At 45.8% G+C, this 15,870-nt stretch overlaps 1 protein-coding gene across 3 annotated transcripts in view; it reads right to left on the bottom strand.

Moving 5' to 3' along the window:
- Positions 1-10,274: 10,274 nt before the first annotated feature.
- The window catches only part of RASSF8 (Ras association domain family member 8), a 74,591-nt gene continuing 68,995 nt past the window's right edge, over positions 10,275-15,870 (bottom strand). For all 3 annotated transcript variants that reach the window (XM_071422543.1, XM_071422542.1, XM_071422544.1), the window contains one exon: positions 10,275-15,325. In XM_071422543.1, coding sequence (XP_071278644.1) covers positions 15,204-15,325 — 122 coding nt within the window. In that variant the 3' untranslated portion in view covers positions 10,275-15,203. The remainder of the gene's footprint in view (positions 15,326-15,870) is intronic.

Below are 15,870 nucleotides of genomic sequence, written 5' to 3'. Positions count from 1 at the left end.
TCCAGCGTTCCAGCCCGCAGGGCTGTCAGTCTGTCACAAGCACTGAATTCAGGGCAGCCTCGATGCTGCAGGAGCTGCCCTGCTGGGGCCGGGCTGCTCTGCCTGGCTGGGCTCACGGGGCACCCAGGGGCAGCACACCTGCTGCTGCTGCTGCTGCTGCTGCAAACATTCCCTGCCCTGCGTGCACCTCCCGTGCCCCAGAGGATGCAGGCGATGCCTGGGGCAGGCCAGAAGAGATTCCCTGATGTTTCAGCAAGCAGGGACTTTGATCCCAGGCAGCTCTGCTGGGTCATAGGGACCAAGGAGAGTTGTTTCTCCTGCCTCCATAAAGCCTTGTTGGTTGTTTGTTTGGGTTTTTTACTTTGCTTTTTGCTAGGTGTTTTATAAGCATGAGACCAATGTACTCTCACAACTATGTAAGTTCTAGGGAATAACCTCAGGAAAAGAGCCATGTAGGTATGGCACCTTCTTCCTCAGCAGAAAATTGTCTCTCCAAGTGTGTTTGGATTAATACCTGCAGCACAGAGCCAGATGAGCTGACAGACGCTGGAGTGGATTCTATTCCCACTGTAGAAGGTTGCCAAGGCTCCAGCCCTCCTGTGAGTGGCAGGCAGGCCCTCAGCCTTCCTCACATACGATGTTGTTTGCAGAAGAGCCCATCCAGATGGGAGCAGCAGTCCCTCTGCATGGGTCGAAGAGCAGCGACCCTGACCAGCATTTCTGTGGTATGGATATCGCAGCTTCCAGCAAAGCTCTTGAGGCTGGGCCCTAGGCTCCAGCTGCAAGACCTGGAATATGAGTATCCATCAAAACCAGTCATAAGCCACCAAGAGCAGACTCTGTAGCAATAAGGCAGCGTGAAATGTGGGGGAAAAAAAGCTTCTCTTCACAGAATCCCAGAATAGGTCAGGCTGGAAGGGACCACAGTGGGTTATCTGGTCCCACCTCCTGCTCAGGCAGGACCATCCCAGATTGCATCACAGGATTGCATCCAGATGGTTCTGGAATCTCTTCAGTCAGGGAGATTCCACATCATCTCTTGGCAGCAAGATTTCCAGAAGGTGTTTGCAGGACTACCAGCAGGAGAAACTGTCTCCTTTTAACATGTGAGTCGAACTCTTGTTCTGCATGGGACTGAGAGGCTGGAAAAGACCTAAAGCTGGAAAATCTTTTTATACTTTGCTTGCAACGAGAGGACATCAGTCTTAAGCTGTGCAGGGGAAGGATTAGGTTGGACATGAGGGAAATTTTTTTCAGTGAACGGGTGATCAGACATCGGAACTCCCTGCCCAGGGAGATGGAGTCACTGTCCCTGTAGATTTTTAAGTAAAGTCTGGATGTGGCACTCAGTGCCATGGTCTGCTTGACACGGTGGTCTTCGGTCGTAGGTAGGACTCGACGATCTCAGAGGACTTTTCCAGCCTAAATGCTTCTGAGATGCTGTGAAAAGAGAAGGTCTGTCCCACGCTGGGTTTGTCCGGAGGGCAGGAGCGCTCGGGCAGTACCTGCGCACGCACCGGGCGCGTCAGTGCGGGCAGCACTCCCGGGGGGCACCGCAGGGGGCCATGGGGCCGCTCCGCGGTGACTGTGCCAGAGCATCCCCGGCAGCCCGGCCGGTTCCCTGGCGGTCCCGCCCCGCTCCGGGCCGCTGTCCTTCCCCCGGCTCCCGCCCCGGGCCCGGGTGCGCGCCCGCCCCTCAGGCCGCCGCCGCCGCCGCCGTCACGCGCGCGCCCGCGTGACTGCCGCGCACGCTGCCCGGCACGTGCGCGCGGGGCCGCGCCCGCTGCGGGGAGGGCGGGAGGGGGAGTGGGCGGGGCCAGCGGTAGCGGCAGCTGCCATTGGCCGGCGCGCGGCTCGCGCTCCGCCTCCCCCCACGTGGCCCCACCTCCCCTCAGGAATGGCCGCCCCGGGGCGGGTAGGGCCGCGGCTGCTCTGACAGAATCACGGGGTCAGTCAGGCTGCAAGAGTCCTCTGTGATCGTCGAGTCCAACCTATGACCGAGCACCACCGCGTCAGCCGGACCATGGCACCCAGTGCCACGCCCGGCCTCTCCAAAACACCTCCAGGGACGGTGATTTCACTGCCTCCCTGGGCAGCCCATTCCGATCTATGATCGCCCTTTGTGTGAACAAATTCTTTCTACTCTGCTCTATTGCGGTCTCACCTTAATGATTGTGTCTAGTTTTGGTCACTGCAACGTAAGAAAGAGATTAAGTTCAAGAGAGTGTCCAGAGCAGGGATGTGGAGATGGTGAGGGACCTGGAGGGGAAGCCACACACGGAGCAGCTGAGGGCGCTTGGTCTGTTTAGCTGGAGAAGAGCAGGCTGAGGTCAGAGCTCACAGCAGTTCTGCAGCTTCCTCACGAAGCAGAGACCCTGATCTCTGCTCTGTGTGACCAGGGACAGGACCCGAGGGAACAACTGGAGCTATATCAAGGGAAGGTTAGGGTGGATATCAGGAAAAGGTTCTTCCCCCTGAGGCACTGAACAGGCTCCCCAGGGATAGTCACAGTCCCAAGCCTGACAGCTCCAGGAGCTTTTGGACAGCTCTTGGGCACATGATGTGACTCGGGGAGTGTGTGTGCAGGGCCAGGAGCTGGACTTGATGATCCTTGTGGGTCCCTTCCAACTCAGCTCATTCTGTGATTCTGTAATGTCCAACCTAAACCTCCCCTGTCCTCTCAGAAAGGGCTGTAAGGTGTTCAGAGTCCTGGCATTCAAGAGTTTTGCCCAATGCACATTGCAGTAAACTGAATGCAACATTATGCACATATGGGCCAATTTTGTACAGAAATTAATAATTACAGCCCTTCAGGGCATCAGCTGGAGGGTTAATAAATCAGGGGAAGCCTTAGTAGAGGCTGTTTTTAAACTTCGATTCCTCTAAAATAACAACATTGTTACTGTGATATGGAATGATAGAATGGCCTGGGTTGGAAGGGACTTTAAACACCATCCAGTTACACTCCCTTGCCATGGGCAGGGACACCTTTCACTATCCCAGCTTGCTCAGAGCCCCATCCAGCCTGGCCTTGGACACTGCCAGGGATCCAGGGGCAGCCACAGCTGCTCTGGGCACCCTGTACCAGGGTCTCACCACCCTTGCAGGGAAGAATTTCTTCCCAATATCCAATCTAAACCTGTTCTCTGTCAGTGTGAAGCCATTCCCCCCTGTCCTGTCACTCCAGACCCTGTGATTAGTCTCCCTCCATCTTTCCTGTAGCCTCTTGTAGGTCCCTTTGTTTCAAAAGAGTTGGTGGTGGCAGCACTGACACAGTGGCACCTGTGGACAGAACAGCAGGATCAAAAGATAACACAGCCACCTGAGAGGAGAAACTGAGGCTGCAGCCCTGGTATGCTGCATGTTTATGCGTTTTATGTTGTAAACTCACTGGAATAAAACCAGATCTTCACAGGAGCAGGGTTGGACCTGGCATGGTGGTTTCCTCTTCCCCAAGTGCAGATTCTAATCAAACAGGCTAAAGCTATTTCTCAGTAAGTAACTGCTTAATCATTCTGTGCAAAGCAGGGAAAGATCCACCAGAGGAACAGTGCACACGTCTTTGAGAGCAGCTTTTGGCACAGGGAGCAGGAGATGCAGAGGTGAACCTCCTGGGAGGAAGAATATTCAATCCCAATCACCTACTGAGAGATAAATACTCTAGGTCCTGAACTGACTCAAAGGCAGGGCTGCTCTTCTTCCAGCGTTTTGTGTGAGGAGTGGTGCCCTCTGTTGTTCCAGGGAGAAGCTGCTGGGAGTTAGGGAACTGGAATCACGAATGTGAGGTGGGTTTGTTTACTCCAGTGCTGCAGACTCTTACAGATGCTCTGATTTGGACAGGGTCTGTCATGCAGAACGCACTGCCATCAGCACTTCATTTTCCAGAGTAAAGTCAGAAATGAAACATGTAGAGACAAATGGAACAACATGACTAGGAAAAAATGCTTAAACATTAGAAAAGCGTGTAGAATAAGCAAGAATTCCTTAATAGCTGCTATGAAGGTAATTGAAGGGTATGGGAATGTGTGTGGACAAGGGTCAGAGTTCAGGCTGTCTTCCCTTTGACATCTGTTCCCTGAGAGAGAAGGAGCTACCTTTGCTTACCAAGCTGCCATCATCAGATAATGCTCCTTGGCACTCCTAGTCCATCTGCAGAGGCAAATGTGTTTGTGTGAACCTGGGCTGCACGAGTTCCTGCTCCCTGGCACAGCAGAGGAGTTGTGTTTGGAGTGCAGTCTGCTCTGCAGAGTGCAGAAACGAGAACATAAAGATACATCCACGTCTGCAAAATGTGAAGTGGCTTTGAAAAATGCCTGACTGGTCACGGGGCTAATTCTGGTGTTGTAAATGATGAGGTAAGTACAGTTATTTAAGATGACCTTTGAGAGCAATCTGTGTGCCATACTCCAGGAGCCAGCTGTGGGAAGCACGCTCCCATCAGTGTCCTGCCAGGCCCAGAAGGCATTTCCAGGACTCCAGCTGTTTGCTATGATTGCTGAACATGCACAGTCTGCAATACCTGCTTTTAAAATACACAGTAATGTCACGGGCTTGCTTGAGGTTAGTAACCCTAAGGCAGTGCATTCCAAGGAGCAGAGGGCAATTCAGCTGCCTGGCAGAGCCAGTGGGAAGGTACTGCATGTCCCTGACTTTTGTTTGCCACAGAGATCACTACCTGTACCTTCAGGAACAAAGCTGCCTGGTCTGGGGAAGCACAGTGGTAGTTTAAGTCTAACCTAGCACTTTCCCTAGTGTGTACAGTCACATCATAGAGCAGAATCACAGAATGGCCTGGAATAGAAAGGACCCTAAAGATCATCCAGTTCCATCCCCCTACCACAGGCAGGGATCACCATCCCAGGTTGCTCAGAGCCCCATCCAGCCTGGCCTTGGACACTGCCAGGGATCCAGGGGTAGCCACAGCTTCTCTGGGCACCCTGTGTCAGGGCTTCACAGGGAACAATTTCTTCCTGATATCCAACCTAAACTTTCTGTCAGTGTGAAGCCATTCTCCCTTGTCACTCCAGGCCCTGGTTAAGAGTCTCTCTCCATCTTTCCTGTAGGCTCCCTCCACGCACTGGAAGGGCACAATGAGATCAAACCATCTTTATTTTTACAAGTCTGTGAAGAGAGATCTCCTCCTTTCCCCAGATGTTCCTGATACACCCACACAGCAGTGCCTTTGGGATGCAAGCCTGATTCCTTAACTGAAGGCACCTCCACAGTGCAGGAATCTTGTGAGCTTCTGGCTGACAAGAGAAGCAATAATACAATATATAATAATATAATAACTAGGCAGAGTTACCTGAAGAAGAAATCAGAACAGACTCAAATCACGCAAGGAGCTGAACTCCTGCATATGCTGAAACCCGCATGCTAAAATCAACAGTAAATGAAGGTAGTGATTTTGGAAAGTTTTAAGTTTGAAACAGATGAATCAATTAGATCTCAAAGGTAAAATCTTTACTGGTTGAACCTGGTGCAACACTTGCTAAAGGAGAGAATAAGTCTCACCTCCTTTGAAGTGCTCTCATTATTCAGTTTAGAAGGGATATAAATCCTCTGCTATCAGGAAGAGGTTTAACCTCTGACTGAAGGGTTAGGGAAAGCTTCCTCTGCAAGTAGGTTATTTTGGCAACACTGCATCAAGGGTAGTTTACTGCTGAGCCCAGGCAGCTCTTTCTACAGAGCTCGAGAGAATGTTAGGCCAGGTGCCCCCCAGCCTGACTGAACCATTGCAGGACAACTCTGTGTTGCTCAGAACAGACTTTTCAGCAAAAGGCAGTAAATGGAGATGAAGGGCTTGTACTCCTTCTGGGAAAGCCCTGCGCTTCCCTGGGCTTTAGTTTCCCAAGCTGACATAAAGGGACAATAACATCTAATAGGGTGACTATATACACATATATGGGTGTGCATACACATAAATGGTATGATTGGGATCATTGTTATAGTCATAGTAACATAAGAAAATAGCTTTCCTTGGGAATTTTAGGCTGTGTTCTGCCACTGAACAAAGATGTTAAGGTACTCACACTGCCCAGGTTCCTGCTTTTGCAGTTGCTCACAACACCTGAATGCTTGTCCCATGTGACTGCACCCTGGGGGCAGTCCATTCTTCCAACCACAGGAGGAAGATGTTCCTAGAAGTAGGTGCCTCTTGCTGTAAAGTTCCTCGGATAATGTACAAAGGTAGCAGCAAGAACTTTATTGAGCAGAACATGAGATAAGGTACTGCAGCACTGATTATTTATTGTCCTGTCAGATGCCAGCAGCTGCACTAATTGTTACATTCAGATGGCTGATATCTTTAAATGATCTCTGAGCATCTTTAAATGAACTGAGCAGCAGGGACTCTCTGTGCTCAGACATGCTGAGGGGTGCTCATTCTCAGCAAGACTCTGGTGTAAGTGCAGCTGAGAATTTGTTAGTTAATTAAATTTATTTGGAGCATGTAGAAAACACTTTGGAATTGGAAAATTATGAAAAAAGGCACTTTCCTACAATTCTAACTCTTGTGTGCTTTATCTCTTCAGCCACGAATACCAAAGGGCACTTGGGTATCAATGGAAAACTGTGAGATGGCAGCCTGTCATGGTGCATTACTGGTTACATGCACATTGCTAGAACATCCTAAGACTTGCAGAAACACTGGAACATTTAGGACCACCAAGCAAATCTCAGCCTGTTCAGTCAATTATTTCTATCAATTAGGTACAACACACTCCCAAGGAGCACTTGCAAAAAGATTTAGGCTGCCTTTGGTAATAGCAGCACTTTGCAAGAAGTATTGAGCAAAAGTTGAAATGAGGTTTTATTCCTTTACTTGCTTTTCCTTTTTACACCTTTAGAAAAAGAAATCTACTTAAAGCTAAACAAGAATTCACCTTCAGAAACCCCCAGCTTCCCTCAGCACACCTGCATCTTGCTCTCACTGCAAGGTAAAGCTAACTCTGAGTGACTTCTTGTCACCCTCTAGGTAATGATATGAAAATACACTTCATGCTGCAGTATCAGGATGGCACAACCAAGTTCAGGACCATGTTGTGCTCAGTACTATTTGCAAAACAAACAGGAATCGAGATCCTGTTCCCCATGGGGCCTGCCGTATATAGAGACAAAGTCAAAGGGGATGAGGCAGTATTATCTCAGGCTTACAGCTGGGAGACTCCAATCCACAGGGATTACAGTACCTTGCCCAAGGTCACACACAGGAAATCTGTGGCAGAGCTGGGAAATGAAACAAGAGCTTCCCAGGCACGAGCAAATACACCAGTCACGGGACAGTATCTAAAACTGAATGCTTCAACCCACATCTGTACAGGTTTCAAAAGCTTCCAGGCCTGCTCACAAACTGCAGGAATGGCATCATTTGTGCATCAGTTACACTGGCACTGTGAATAAGACATGTCTCTTTGTAAGTATTACTGTGTCCTTTCTGAAAGAACGCCTTTAAAGTTGGAATGTTGGGTGCCTCCCTACCACGTGCTGTGTATTCCTAGAAAACCTGCTTCCCATCGCAGTGCGTGGCTGCTGCGTGTACTGCTGCCCTCTCGTGTGGGCCTGCTGGGAACTGCAGCATTGGCACAGTCCAGGCGACCCGACCATGTGGCGCCTGCCCCTGGCACAACCTTTCACCCCAGCCCTACAGCTAATGGGCATTGCTGCCTTTCTCATTTGCTCTGTCACTGTCTCCTCCATGCTTGCTTTGTGTGTGACACAAGCAACATGACAGTGCAGAATCCAGGTCATAATTTTGGCAGCCACGCTGCAGATCTGCCAGGTCAAGGAAACGCTTAAGACAACGTTGTAGCAACAAAATGTTGTCAAAGGTCAGCTAGCACTCTGAGATTTCCCTTCAGTGTGCCAGGAGGGCCAGTTACACCTCATCAATCAAAGTTCACCTCAGGCTGATTGGGACTGCTAAAGCCAAATCATCTGTTCTGGGCACATAACATTTCATGAACAGCAGTTTGATACACACAATAAAAGTTGTGGCAGGTAGTAATCTAGGAGAAGCTCCACAGGCAACCACAAAGAAATTCCAGTTATTTCACACTTAAAGGCTGGCCTGACTTTCATTCTAGCAATAGCTCCTGATGGTACTTCTGTGATACCATGTCACTGGCTGCAAAGTTGCATGATTCACTTTCCATCACACTGGCACTGGAAGAGACTTCAGGGCAAATACAAAGTAGGTTAAAGATGTTTTACTTGGTCTACATCTCACTCCCTTCCCTCCTTTTTTTTTTTTTTTTTTTTTTTTTTTTTTTTTTTTTTTTTTCTTGTTTTTTTTTGTTTCTGTTTTAACCAGAAGCCCTAATTTTAAAAATACCTAGGCAGGAAATTATTGACACTCATTGGTGTTGCATTGGATTAGGTGGGTTTTTTAAGAATACTTTGCTGGAGCTCTTCTGAATACCTTTTCTTCAGACTTTTGCTCATTAAAAATAAATAACAGAAAACTTTTCTTCCCTGTAACTTGACCCAGGATTGAATATTAGATCTTTTATGCTGCATTTTCCTACTAAGTTTTCCAATAACCAACTATCTTCCTCCTTTTACAGAGGGGTAAAACAAGACAAAGCATGTAGCTGAAACAATAAGAACAGTCTGGTGTAGTGGCATTTCCCCTCTATCACCCTCCAGATGTCTGAACAGAAGTGTGATGACAGTCTCTCACTCTTCCAGAGATCCCTGTAGCCTTTCCACAGCCATGGATTCAGATCCAAAAAGCCTCTAGAAATCAAACTTCAGATTGCATGGGGGAGAAGCTCCAGGGCTGCCTGTGTGGCAGCAAGGAAGGAGGCACACACAGAGCCACCAGAAGTGGCATGAGGATATTGGCAGTGCCTGAGTTGCTCAGACAAGCGGTGAGGGTGCTCAGTGAAGTTTATCAGCTCTGATTGCATCAGTTCCTTGTTGCACTAGCAAATGCCAAAGAGGCTCCTTTCCAATCAGCCCTGGACAGTACACAGAACTCATTGCAAAAGATGGGGGAAAAAAGTACACAACATTTTCCACCTGGAAAAAGGGATCAAAGTAGACCAACTGAGATTGTCTCCATCCAGTATTTCTGGAGAAAGTTAATGATGAAGCAGTGGTTGACCCAGAAAATACTCATTAACACTAGCTACAATATCAAAGGAAGCAAATATATCATTTTCAAGTAAGGCAATAATGGGCACCATTGCTCATTGTGCCCTACTTCAGACACCAGACATCTTAGTTGAAACAATCATTAAAAATTTGGGTTATAAAGGAATAATACCTAGCTGACACAGACATAACAGGCAGAAGAATTCAGTATGGCTTCTGAACAAAATGGATCATTGATCTGGCCTGGTTTTGCAACTCATTAGTGGTCCAGTTACACTGAGCTAGTTAGTGCTGCAGCAGCCACATACAAATAGACCACTTTGTTCTTTAAAGGCAAAGCAAAAGATCAGAAACATCAGCTGTAGCCCTGGCTCTGCTGAGCACACTGGGAAACCTTAGTTACCACAAAAGCCAGCCAGCTGACTGGCACAGGAGCAGGAAAGGGCACCTTTCAGGGCACAGGGCCTCCACAACTTCCACAGCCCTAACAACAACAGCGCCACGTGCTAGGGCTTCAGTGGAGTTCGTGGCATTGTCCTATTGCCAGTCAACAGTGCCACTACTGTTAGCTCACTTCTCCTCACATCTAATGAGATTAGGCTCCAGTTAGCTTAGGAAAATCCATTTGTTGGGATATTAGACTAAGGACTGCATTTGCATGGCTTAAATCACAAGTCTCCAGCTGCATCAAGTTCCCAGCCTTGATTAGCTCAAATGATCTCAAGCAAGCCTCACACCCTCTCTGGTCTCAGCACAGTAACTACACCTGAATCTGGCCTAAAAGGTCTTCTGCTCCTTGTTCAAAGATTAATTTCTTCCTGCTCCCTGAAGCATCAGGGCACCCTGCATTTGTTGTGGGAAGAATCTGTACATTCAGTTCACCTCCAAGTGAACCTCTGCCTCTTTGCTTTAAGTTACACCTCCCCCGAGTCAGTGACCAATTCTGTCATTTCAGGGTTATTGTTAATTTTAGTGACAGTTCCTCAGCTGAAAACAAGCTCCTCTTCCCTCTTGCAGTGCCTGGGCTTTATCTGATTGAGATTACAGCACACTTACAGTAAAGGAGCCTTGGCCCTGCCTTCAGGCCCGGTGTTTTCTGACAGAATCCCAGCAGCTCTGTCGTGAGATGTGCGCAACATGAACAATGCAATCCCAGCAAACCATGAACTGTAAAGACCCAAAGTTTCAGAGGGGAATTTATTGTATGGGAGCATATCCAATACTTTTTGTCAACCATTCATGAGAATAATAAAAAATAGAAGCTTCTTAAATGACAAAAAATATAGTTACATATAATACAGATTTTCATCTTGCATTGAAGCGGAGCAGTAATAAAATGCTCACTCGTGTTTTCAGTTTGTGTTGCTTCTCTAGGTTAAAGCATCAGCAACTCAAATGTTCCAGTCAGAACCCCTAGTTAGCAGTTTCATGGGATGATGGCGAGGGTGAACGCTCTCAGCATTCTGACACACTTCACAAGTACAGCAGGCACACTTGATCCATTTCAGAACTACTAACATTTTCAGAGGTACCAGCTACACTTGAGGCATCCTTGCTGCAACTGAAAGGGTTTTGTATCAGAACATGTTTTTTAGGCCCCAGTCAGACACACAACTGTGGAACACAAAAATGTCCTTAAATTCAATCTGGTTCAAAGGGCTCCAAGTTGATCCTTTGAGACCCCTTTGTTCTGCTCTCACACGCACCACACATGAGCACAAAGCTCTAAGCAGTACTTGGTCACATGTGTAAAGTGCTTGCAAGACCACAAAGGATTTAACATTCTTCAGCACTCCACTTAGAGACCTAAAGGCATTCACTGCATGCATACATTGGTATTTACTACACACACTGACACCCAGCCCCCAATATTATTGCAATAATTCTTTGCTGGTATAACAGCTCATACACCAAGTTTCACTTATTTAATTTTCTACAAACATAGGAAAAAAACACCTGAAGAGAGCTAGAACAGCTTTCAATCAGTCACTATATTGGCATTGAAAGCTTTATTTTTGAAAACTTTAAGCAGCAATACTGAATAAATAGACAGAATGATTGTTTTGTCATCTCCATACAACTGATGGCCTTCATCCAAAACATTAAAATACTGTAGCAAATAGAATAAACATGCACATTTCAATGTTCTAAAAAAAAAACCCCAAACAAACAAACAAAAAAAAGGAGGTGTAATATAAAAGTAACACTTTGACACTTTTTTGATACAGTACAGACCATTAGAGACTATTTTCTGGAAAAAATATCTGAATACAGTTTTGTTATTTACATATATCATTAAGGCCCAATTCACTCAAGTTAATGCACATCAGGAATTTATATGCTTCAAGGTAACTCACTAAAAATTACAAGATCAATGTTTCTTTGATCATACTCATATGATCCCAGTTCACTACAATAATGCAATACTCTCCACACTAAAAACAAGGCAATTGCTGCCCAAGAGGAGATGTTTATTTCACTAAAGGATCTTTTTCCCTCTTACCTCATATGTTTGCATATTGTTAATGCTAGTAATGGCAGTTCTCTTCTTCAAGAACTTCCTCTGAACTTGCCAGGGTTTAGAAAAGCAAGCAATCTCAAAGCTAACATACCATTTCCAGAAGCAATTCAGGCACTTGGGAACCTAAGTCCCACTAAAAGATACTGGGAGCTGACTTTTTAGAGTGGGACTTGGTTTCTCCCTTGCTCAGGCATTCAGACTGTTCACCTTAGCCTTTACCTACTGGCTTTTCAGATGCTCATCCCCCTCTTTTCCCCTAACAACATAGCATCTCCATCCTCATGGATGAGAGAGGTAACACAGTTAATTTCCATTAGTAATAAATTACAGGAGTTCTCCATATAAATTCCCTGTGCACTGGAAAATAGTGCTTGTGTATTCAACTATTTAACGCAAGCAAAAAACCCCATTTTTATCATGCTGCCCAGTAAATAATATGGCACTTGTTAAAATTAGTATGTGTAGCTTCCTTTCTGCTAATGCCCTAGGAGGTGTGGAACACTTCTGAAAATGGACTTTTTGTACAGTTGTAAAGAAAGGGTGAGTTTCTGCAGTTGATCCGAAGCAAAACTCTAAACGCCATAGTGTGAGGGATTTTCTAACTGTTACACATGGGTCAAGTCACATTTAATGCAAGGGCATGCCATTTCCTTTTTGGTTTATTTACAGAGAGGGCGAAAATGCTATGGAACTTCAGCCTGGGTGAAATTCAATAAGCAAGGGGAGTATGGTGGGGGCAGGGGAATTTGTCAGTGTCTCACAACTGGCAGGTCTGGATACCAAAGCCTCTCCTTGGCCACAGGAGTGGCTGAAGCTGCAAACGCTTTTCAGATCACCTTGACATGTGCCAAAGCCCTGGCAGGGAGGGGCCACTCAGGGGTGCTGAAGTGGTCACTCCTGAGCCAGCTCCAGGCTGGTTCCTGTGTCCAACAGCTCCTGCAGTCAGCAGGTGCTACTTTTTAACTCAAATGGCAAATTCCTCCCTTGATTCTATGACAAAGCTGTAATTCAAGCCCTCCAAAGCTGCTCTTACTCTTCCTTTTAATCCTTTTCCTCTTCCCTCTGTCTTACAGAATAACCTGGCAGAGAAAGAGAGCAGGTTTTGTGATGCAAGAGCCCAATTCAGCTCAAACTGACATCTGTGGAAGATGGACCAGTCATAGAATATGACAAAATCATTAGCTGGGGTAAATATGCTGATCTGCCTTAAAAATGCTTCATTTCAGAACAAGACTCTTTCCCCCCACCCCCATGCAGCATAATTTGGGCCAGACTTTGCAAGGTGCTGAGTGCCTCAGTTCTCTAACATCAAGAGGTGCTGAAGATGCAAGATATCCACTGGAGAGGGCCATTTTATTTCTGTAAATTGAACCCAGAATGTAAGGCATATATGCTCAAGTACCTTAGACAGATATTGTCCCCAAACTATGGATATTTTACACTTTTATATATATATATATATATGTATATATACACACATTCTTTTTTTTTTTAATACAAATGTATGGGCACAGTAAACATGAGCACGGAATTGTGATAAACTAACAGTAAAATGGGTGAGCACTGCAAAGGTTCCTCAGGTAGGAATATCTCATTTTCCAGTTTGCTCACAAGGGAAGATGGAAAAAAAAAAAAAAACCTGATAAGTCAAACAGTAAAAATTCAGAGTCCATTTGGAAAGGTCCTTTATATATTCACAGCCTTATCTGTTGCTGTAAGTCTAAATACAGCAGCATTTTTAGAATATATGATGCCATTAATAAAGTGGAAAGAAAAAAAAATGCATTAAACACTCAAGAATCCTTCATCTTCTGCTATATCTTTAAAAACTTCCATTTGTCAGGAAGCTCATTTATTTAGAAAAGGAGGCTTAAATTAACATTTATCTGCACATCAGTGAATCAACACAAGAGGATGCTACGAGTTAAGTATTTTTCTATGGCTAAAAGCTTGGAGTTTCCTAGCAGTGGTAAAATCCTGACCATGCCAAGGAGGGCATCAGGAGCCCAAGTCTTCAGCACTGCAGTGAGGGCACAGTGTCCCCCCTTGTGCCCAGGGGATCTCCAAGGTGGGGATGATGCTGTGAGTTGCTGTCAGAACTGAAATCCAAACCAGGGAAGGCCCATCCCTTCCCTAACTCATCCATGAGGCCAGCCCCCAACATTTACAATGTGTCCCACTGATGCCAGTCCCTTTCTCCACAAAGCTGGTGCCCCCTGCAACAATCTCACTTCAAGGCCTGCAACCAATGAGCTATATGGGAGCAGCTACTTTCTGCAGGAAACCCTTTTTGTATAATTCTTTCTTAGCTTTGATTGCATTAGAGCAATATCAAGATGTGATAATATTCTCTTTTCATATGTTTTGAGAAAAATGACCACCAAATGCGTGAATTTTCTGCTTGGAAGCTTTACATTCTCTAAGTGACTGTCTTTCAGAGGGACCAAATGTCTCCACCAGGGAACTGAATGAAATCCTGGCCTCACTCCTGTCAATAAGAACTCTGCTATTGACTTCTTGGGACTCTGCCAGGTTTATTCTCTTCACAAAACTTGAGTGGATTGTGGAAGGTTGGAAGTGGATACTCATTTGTGTTGTGTCTTTCTTCCCCTCCAACAGCAAGATTTGTAACAAAACAAGAACACTGTAATGGCTAGCGAAAAAATTGAAGTACAAAATCACACACAGTGAAAGCCTCCTACTCTCTTTTGGTAAGATATATGAAGACAACTTCTTACATTGTTCTTTTCTCAAAAGGCATATACAATGTGGCAAAATATTTCAAATATACATTCTATATAATAAAATATCATCTAACTAGTGCATCCTCAATCATATGCTGGAAATATTTTTACCAAGCCAAGGTTTAAAATCCATAAATCTTCTGAACACTTGGTGCTTCATTCAAGGCAGATACAACAGCAAGTAAATCCCACAAGCTCACTTTTCAAGCTTAAAAGGTAGCAATGGATGGAACATGACATATGATGACCCATGACAGAAATGAACAAAGTTAGTGGTGAGAAACCACTGCAATGGTTCAGCACCCCTCAGAACTCTGCATTGCAGGTTGCTGTACTTGATCAGATGGGGGATGTTGGTACACACAAATTAAAGTCACCTCATCAGACTGACACACAGCCATACGTGATAATTCACAAGTTAAAAATAAAAATATAAAAGGTCAACATTCACAGGTCCATTGATTAAAGGGAATAAATTAAACTTCAGAAAAGTTGCATACACGGTTTCCTTCACCCTCAGTCTTCCATTTATGACTATACAAGGAACAATACTTTCCCAAACACTTCTGAAATGGCAAAAACAATGAAGGTTTTTGCACTCAAGCTGTGTTGACAGCAAGGTCATCCTTGCCAATTATGAATCGAGACAGTTCCTGTCTCTTTAGCATCAGTGCACAGGGTATGGCTCCAAGTGGTGTTGGAGGAAGAAGAAGAAATAACACGGTGGTGTAACAAAAAAACAAAACAAGACAAACTTCTTCCATTCATCATTGGCTGAATAAAATAAAGTGTATCTTGTCCAGGGTACCTTGCTAGGTCCTCTCTAGAAGAGGTACATACTGTCATACATAAATGCCCTCTGGGTTAAAACCAGATGACAGGGGGTTCTGTAGGATCCGAAGGTTACTGGGGAGTTGCCTCGATGAGCCAGGGCGCTTCAGTGACCCAGATTGAAAGGCTGGCTCTGCATGAGAAAAAGGGCAATTAGAAAAGTCATCAGCAGGGCTGCACCTCTCCTCCTCCTCCTGTATTGCATTTTTCTTAATGCAATACAGAAAAACGAATCCACATGTAACAAACAACTGAAGTGTCTGGCTAGGAAGTGAGGAGATCTAAGGTGCACACTTCCTACTCACTTCATAGCAGAATGAAACCCACACAAAAGAATTACCTTCCCACGAGAAACATGCGCACGCACACAGACACACTTAAATGGTGATGAGCAAAAAGAGCTTGAACATGTAACATGACTCAAAGCTTCAGCTTCCTCCCTACTTAAAAGTTCCTACAAGCGCTGCCTTTGAAGGCCTGGCTGTCTTTTCTTCTCTCCCCACCCCCTTGCCCCCTCAGTGCCTTTTGGTTATAAAGTTTTCTGAGCAGAGGGACAGACCCAGCACAGGAGAATGCCGAGACAAAGAGCCCCTTGGACACAGAATGATGGAAAAAGCACCCGACTGTGCTGGAGCTGCAGCTCTGACACGCATTCAAAACGCTCCCGTGGTTCTGCCC

Source organism: Agelaius tricolor, unplaced genomic scaffold, assembly GCF_023055355.1.
Source record: "Agelaius tricolor isolate 1412-34295 unplaced genomic scaffold, bAgeTri1.0.p SCAF_3, whole genome shotgun sequence".
NCBI lineage: Eukaryota > Metazoa > Chordata > Aves > Passeriformes > Icteridae > Agelaius > Agelaius tricolor.
This window is presented reverse-complemented; position numbering and strand designations above follow the sequence as displayed.